The 7,585-nt window shown below is 40.2% G+C and overlaps 2 protein-coding genes across 2 annotated transcripts; both read left to right on the top strand.

Moving 5' to 3' along the window:
* The first annotated feature begins 1,880 nt into the window (after positions 1–1,880).
* Positions 1,881–2,683, top strand: LOC143860522 (17.8 kDa class I heat shock protein-like). Its single transcript, XM_077371202.1, has one exon. It carries the CDS (start codon positions 2,026–2,028, stop codon positions 2,506–2,508), a length of 483 nt encoding a protein of 160 aa, XP_077227317.1. The 5' UTR covers positions 1,881–2,025; the 3' UTR covers positions 2,509–2,683.
* Positions 2,684–6,492: 3,809 nt separating this feature from the next.
* Positions 6,493–7,330, top strand: LOC143861475 (17.8 kDa class I heat shock protein-like). The gene has a single exon (XM_077372403.1). The coding sequence runs from the start codon at positions 6,636–6,638 to the stop codon at positions 7,116–7,118; it is 483 nt and encodes a 160-aa protein (XP_077228518.1). The 5' UTR covers positions 6,493–6,635; the 3' UTR covers positions 7,119–7,330.
* Positions 7,331–7,585: the final 255 nt, after the last annotated feature.

Genomic DNA, 7,585 nt, shown 5'->3' with positions numbered 1-7,585 from the left:
ATAACCCTGACGATCCCCACAAAGCATGAGGTGTAAACTAGTGGCCCCACTCTCTCTTAGCAGGTAAGCTGGGATTGAACCTCCGGCCTCAGGGTTGGTGAATATATTGTCTTTACCAATTGAGGAACATTGTCTTTACCAATTGAGTGAGAGGCACAGCCCTGATAATGGCCCCACCCATGCATAGGCTCGGGTGGATATCGTGGGCCTACCCCATCAAAACATGAGATAAAATGGTGGGTCACACCCGATGCATAGGTTTGAGATAAGTAGGTGGGACCCATCCTATCAAAGCACTAAAGGGTCCCACCGCATCAAAACATGAAGTGTAAAATGGTGGACCCTCACCCCATCAAAACATGACGTATGAAATTGTGGGCCCCATCCTACGCATTGTTTGAGTTGTGTCGGTGAGCCCTCCCTACCAAACTATATCGGATGGATATCGTGTGACCCAGTGGCGGATCCAGGATTTATGCACAATGAGGGGCAAGCTTATACATGCTTATACATAAGGAGGGCAGGCCTTCAAATTTTAGAAGGGGCTGGGCCTATTAAGGATTTGGTCCAACTCAACGGGGGCAGCCGTTATGCTCAATGTAGCTCCACCCCTGGTGTGACCTACGCCATGAAAATTTGATAGTTGGTGGAACGCATCCTATCAAAACATGTTCTTGACTGGAATTTTGGTCTTTTTATAAGGTAATTTTCGTCTTTTCAAATATATGAGGATATTTTGGTCTTTTTACCGAGGTAAAATGGTGGGACCCACCTGATGCACGGGTATGTGTTGAGTTGGAGGGACTGACCCTATCAAAATATTAAAAGCCCCACCCATCAAACATGAGGTGTGGAATGTTGGGCCCCATCCTTCGCATGGTTTGAGTTGAGTTGGTAGAACCCACCCTAACAAAACATATTGTTTAGTGTCGGCGCCATTTTGGTATTTTTGTATGGTAATTTCCGTCTTCTCACACGCATATTTTGTTCTTTTTAAAGTCAAAAAAATCTGCCACTCATATTTAGGTCAGGGTTATGGCATGACACGACTTTATTTGCAAATTGTTGGACTGGATTATTTATTTTATTTTATTTTTATTTTTGCCTATGGCTCTGTTCACTTGTTTTCCCGGGAAAGGAACAGAAAAGGTTTTCCGGAAATCTGACGTGGCATTAGGAAAAGAAATCTAGGGAAACTGTGTAGGAAAAGGTTTCCCGCGCCTGTTCACGTGCAGAGGAACTGTGCAGGAAAAGATTTCCCGAGAAACTGCTTGCCCACCTTTTTCACTAGTTTTCCTGGGAAAGCAAATCCGACCAAAATAGTGGGATTTGATTTCCCACACTTGTGAGAAAAGAAACATTTCCACATCATTTTTGGCAATTTCCATGTCATTATTTGACATTTTCCACCTAGGCTTGGTACTTTCTCAAGAAAGCAAATGAACACCAGAATTCTATCTTGTCAAAGAAAAAAGAGGTTGTTTTCCATGAATTTGCTTCCCCGGGAACGCAAGTGAACAGAGCCAAGTAAAAGTGAAAACCCTAAAAAGTGAAGATTTTTTTAAAGGGACACCCAGTGTATCAATGGCAAAAAAGGGGCTCATGTACTTTATGTCAGAAATATCCAGAGGCTTTGATTGCAAGGTACACTGGCAAATGGGTGTCCCTGGTGATAAAAGGTGCGTAAATATCATTTCTCTTTTTTAAAACAAGAAACAAGATAAAAACGGGATAACCACGAGAAGGTTGTCGATGTTTCTCGCGTGAAGAGAAAGAATTCGAGAATCGAGCCTTCTCGCGAGAAAAATCGAGAACCTTCTCGTGAAATTACAACATTGGCCCTTTCCGTTCCTATAATTCTATAAATACCTTTATCCTCGCGGCTGCTAAACAGCAGTTGAAAGTCAATCGATTTGTGTTTCACTTTGTAGGCTTTCTCATCCAAAATTCAATCTCTTTTACAATCTCAGTTCCCTTTTTCTGAATTCAGTATCAGCCTTTGTTTCTAATTCTATAGCAACGAAGATGTCGATCATCCCAAGCTTCTTCGGCCGAAGAACCAACGTCTTCGATCCCTTCTCTCTGGACATATGGGACCCCTTTGAGGGATTCCCTTTCAACAACACCCTCACAACAGCCCCTCGTTCCAATTTCGCAAGCGAAACCTCTGCATTTGCTAACACACAGATTGATTGGAAGGAAACCCCTGAAGCCCATGTTTTCAAAGCTGATCTTCCAGGGATTAACAAGGAAGAAGTGAAGGTAGAGGTTGAAGAAGGGAGAGTGCTTCAGATAAGCGGAGAGAGGAGCAAAGAGAGCGAAGAGAAGAAGGACAAATGGCATAGGGTGGAGAGGAGCAGCGGTAAATTCTTAAGGCGATTCCGATTGCCAGAGAATGCTAAGGTGAATGAGGTGAAGGCTGCTATGGAGAACGGGGTGCTCACGGTTACTGTTCCGAAAGAGGAGCTCCAGAAGCCACAAGTCAAAGCCATTGAAATCTCCGGTTGAACATGTTACTATTTGGATTTTATCTTCTATTACATGTTTTAGTGGACCCAATTAGAAAAGCTATTACAAGATAGATTAGTGATTCTGAGTCTCATCTTATATTGGTGTAATAGATTGATATAGTAAGACTTTAGTATGTGATCTCTTCAAATTTCATTTCGTCTTCTTCTCATTATTTTCATTTTCGGATTCATTCCATTAACAAAGATCATTCATGCCCACCCACTGAATGTAAGGTAGTTGGGGTCATTGATTCAATTGGGGTGTTGGTCAAAGTTGGTCATCTAGATATTTAGGACACCCTTCGAATATTTTCAAATATGGGAAATGATATCAACACTCACATGTTTTAATAAGAGGCGCTCAAGTCTCTTGTCTTTTAGTATTTTAAGGGTTGTCAGAGATATATTACAGTTTTCAAAATGCTCTTTCAGGCCCTTTAAATACTAAAAGACAAGAGACTTAAGCGCCTCTTATTAAAACATATGAGTGTTGATATCATTTCCCATTAATATTTTTCATCTTTTTTTTTTTATCGTTCAATGTGATGGGTCAATAAACCTTGGCTCAAAGTAAGACATTTGTTATAGAGTCAGTAAACCTTTTGTTTAAAGTTTAACGAGGATTCTAAACTCACAGGAGCCCTTGTAGAAAACGGCTACAGGGTTCGTGCCATTGGATCCACCTCATCCTAAGTGCATTTATGATGGCACTGATAACAGATGGAGCTCCTCAAAGTTTTAACATTTGTTTTATAAAAGAAAATTCTAAGTGGGAAGTACATGGACCAAAAACAGGAAAACCTAGCAAAAAGAAAAACATATAAAAAGAAGGGCTTCGCTAGGCATTTCGTGGATGGGATGTTGCATGTGAGAGCAACCACCTCGTGAATGAAGACAAAATCTGCTGAAAAAGTGCGCCTGTGTGGCCCATCCTTCTTGAGTTTTTGAGTACCATTGAGTACCATTGATCTTTGTCACATAATATTGTTGGTCTCCTCTTTGGCTAAGAGCAAACTGCCTTACACATGTGGAACAAGTTTGGTCTGCAAATTGTTGCTGACTTTACCGTCAAACAAATATAAAACTTTTAAAAAGAAAGTCGGTCAAACAAATTTAGAACTTTTAAAAAGAAAGTGGGAGTATTTGTTTTACATGGAGCTCAAAAATATAAATGTAGAAAATTATATAGAATTTTATCCAATGTATTCAATTTTTTTTATCGGTGAGACGGAGTTAGGCGGACCAGTACAAGTATAACAAATAAAAAAAGATGATATAATAAAAGAAACAAGACCACATCCCAATCCTTAGAACAATGACTAAGGAAGGAGGCATAACAACCAAGGACATGATATACTTGAAGTCAAAACTTAAAACAAGCAAGAGAAGAGAGAATACACAAGAATTCTAGATCCAGACAACACTCATGAGATTAAGCCCCTAGTGATCCAAGACTTCTTTCATCTTGTGGCTAAATTTCCTTGCTTTCATGCTCTTCCTCAATTTCTGGAACTTTGGAGATTCAGTTTTCCTTTGATGGTGGATTTCTTTTTTTCTTCTGTTGGGGGGTGTTCTTCTTCACCATCTTCCTATTCCAACTCTTCTTTTGGAGGAGTATTCAGATGCAGAGTTTTCAACTAGAGAGTCTTAGTATTCTAGTTTTTCTTCAGATTCTTTGGTAGTGTTGTTGTTGATATATATCTCACTTGGGGCTTCAGGGAACCCCCTATTTTTGATAAACTGCTCTCTTGCTCAAGATTTGCCAGAAGGCTGAAATTACTTTCTATGCTAACCCCTTCAGGGACCTGCTCTTCTTTTTCTAAACAATTTTGAATTAACTTACACTTAGATTTTCTAACATCAGCAGCCACATTTTTAGAATTTTTCTGAGATTCTGCTCCATGAACTTGATCCGTTTTGCTACTTGATTTATTTTTCTTTTAGAACAATGGGGCATCTAGCTGATGTGTGAATGAAATCTTTGCAGTTGGAAAATGATGAAGGAAGCCAATCATACTCAACGGTCTGTTGAACCGGCCCTCTAGGAGTACCTATATGAATGATTTTAGGGAGATATATTCCAGCATTAACTTCAATGAAAACCCATGAATAGTTCAATCTCGAGCGCTCAGCTGTAGGAGTATCCATATATAATGGCATATCAATTGTACTGGCAAGCTTGCTAAGACCAACCTTCGTTCAGAACTTTATATGAAGCCCTGGAAATTTAACCCAAATCAGAATCGAAGTGAGCTTCAATCTTTCAAGAGCACAATCCGAGGTCCTTTTTTGCAGCAATGTATTCAATTTTGTTTGTGAATAATCCTTCATGTTGTGCCATGCAGGTGCCCCTCCTAAAGTGGACATATGCAAATGACTTTGACATTTGACCATATAAAGAACTGTGATTTCAAGGTAGCAAAAACTGTTGGGACTCCACGCAAAAGCAAATAGTCCCACATCGGATAAAATGAAGTGGATGTCGATGGGTTATAAGGGCATGAGCACCCTCCCTCTAACATCTAACTTTTAGGGGTGAGTTCTACTCTGTTAAATTCCTTACAAATGGTGTCAGAGCTCAGGGCGTGGTCACCCTGGTTTGCCTCCGAGGACGTGAATGGCCCTCGGGGAAGATCTCGGAAATGGTGTAATATCTCGGAGTTCCCATGTTACCGCCACATGGAGGGACGAGATTGTCCACGTTGTTTCCACGTGGAGGGGGAGATTGTTGGGGTTCCAAGCAAAAGCAAATAGTCCCACATCGGATAAAATGAAGTGGATGGGCAAGTGATCCATTTAGCTGTGGTTGAAGTTATGATCTTAGACTATTATGCCATGTTTGTTTGAGATTATGGGAACCGATTATGATTCCAAAACCAATTATTGGGCTCAGGAATTACGTTGACCAATAATGGGTTGAGGCCCTCACCATTGGTTATCACAATCTGAAACGAAAAGTGCCTTAATTTTGAGCCCAGTAATTGATTTTGGACTCAGCAACCGGTTGCCATAATCTTTAACGAACAGGGTCTTAGTAACAGACTTGTACTACGGGCCTCTTTTCATAAACTTTCATTTTGGATTTTGAAACTGCTTGTGGGTCCAAAATTGATTATTGGACTCAAGATTAAACGTTAAATCCCTGTTTGTTTGAGATTGTGGCATCCGATTGTGATTATTGGACTCTAATTTTGAGTCCGATAATCACAATCGGACGCCAGAATCGGCTGCTACAATCCCAAACGAACAGGGGCTAAATCATCTCCCAAAGTGATTATTGGATTGGAGGGTTAGGATCATCATATGGAGATGATTTTCGGGGTGCAGCCTATTTACGTTGTGGCCCAACTAATGAGTGGTTTGGATTAACCTATGAAGTGGGACCCACTCTAGCTTTTGAAAAATACTTCACGCCCTCAAACCATAAAAAAATCTGGTATAAATCAACAGCTTAAAAATATGTTAAAAGGGAGATTTTATTGATGTGAATCGGATTTTCACAAAGTACAATGGGCCCACCTTTTAGAATGATCCAAACCATTCATATGATGGGCCACAATGTAAATAGGCCGTTCCCGAAAAATCATCTCCATACAATGATCCTAAGCCTCCAATCTGTAGAGATTTCTATAGTATGCAGTCGGGGGGTTAGGATCATTTTATAGAGATGATTTACGAGGTAAGGCTTATTTACGCAGTGACCAATCAAATGAACGGTTTCGATCATTCTATGAAGTGGGCCCACTGTACTTTCTGAACAATGCGGGCTTCACGACTCACTCTGCGTATAAAACCTCTATTAAAGGATGTCGGTTTATGGCAAACTTGGGCCCGCATTTTAAATAGATAAAGAGAATTCTAGAAAGTAAAAGAAGCAACGGGAAAGATAAAGAGAATTCGAGAAAGAAGAAGCTTTATCGCGAACCTTCTGGCGCAATTACAAAATTAGACCCTTCCCGTCCCTATAAATACCACTAGCCCCAAGCCCATAAGGTATAATAACATCATCAAGTTCCTCGATCAAAGTCTCGGGTTCCAATTTGAGATCAAAGAGTCTCTAAATTCTCGTTTTCCTTTTCCTGAATTAATTCTCAGCTTCTGTTTGTCTACTTAATAGCAACAAAGATGTCGATCATTCCAAGCTTTTTTGGCCGAAGAACCAACGTCTTCGATCCCTTCTCTCTGGACAGATGGGACTCCTTTGAGGGATTCCCCTTCAACAACACCCTCGCAACTGCCCCTCGTTCCAATTTTGCAAGCGAAACCTCTGCATTCGCAAACACACAGATAGATTGGAAGGAAACCCCTGAAGCCCATGTATTCAAAGCCGATCTTCCTGGGCTTAAGAAGGAAGAAGTGAAGGTGGAGGTGGAACAGGGGAGAGTGCTTCAGATAAGCGGAGAGAGGAGCAAAGAGAGCGAAGAAAAGAAGGACAAATGGCATCGTGTGGAGAGGAGCAGCGGCAAATTCTTGAGGCGATTCCGATTGCCGGAGAATGCAAAGGTGAATGAGGTGAAGGCTGCTATGGAGAATGGGGTGCTCACTGTTACTGTTCCCAAGGAAGAAGACAAGCAGCCCCAAGTCAAAGCCATTGAAATCTCTGGTTGAAAGTTGAAACGAGAAATATGTCTATATAGAGTCTTAGTAAATGGTGATTTATGGTCGTGTTTTGTTTTTCTATCTTAAAGGATAATAAGAACAAGTGTTGCAAGATAGATTGGTGCTTTTATTTGTAAAGTATCATTTTATCTTCATCAATGGATTGTTGTAGTGTAAATTTCTATTTTGTATGGAAAAATATATTAAGGGTTTATCCTCAATTTCATTTGCTTTCCAATTCAAATTTCATTTCTTCTTTTATGATTATTAATTAATGTGAGATTAATTCCAATAATTCATACACGCTCACATAATGTGTGCTAATGGATCTATTTACTATTTGAGCCATTGTCATGTTACAAAGTGAAATATGGTCCTTTGGCTAAAGTTTATCATCATCATTGTATTTACAGCACCCTACAAATAATGTGCAGGAAATGCAGAAAATTCATCCGATACAACTTTCTTTTTCGTTT

The sequence above is a fragment of the Tasmannia lanceolata genome, unplaced genomic scaffold (assembly GCF_043159265.1).
Source record: "Tasmannia lanceolata isolate RefF3 unplaced genomic scaffold, GAP_Taslan_0.1 ptg000037l, whole genome shotgun sequence".
Classification (NCBI taxonomy): Eukaryota; Viridiplantae; Streptophyta; class Magnoliopsida; order Canellales; family Winteraceae; genus Tasmannia; species Tasmannia lanceolata.
The sequence above is the reverse complement of the archived record's forward strand: the minus strand, read 5'-3'. Positions and strand labels throughout refer to the sequence as shown.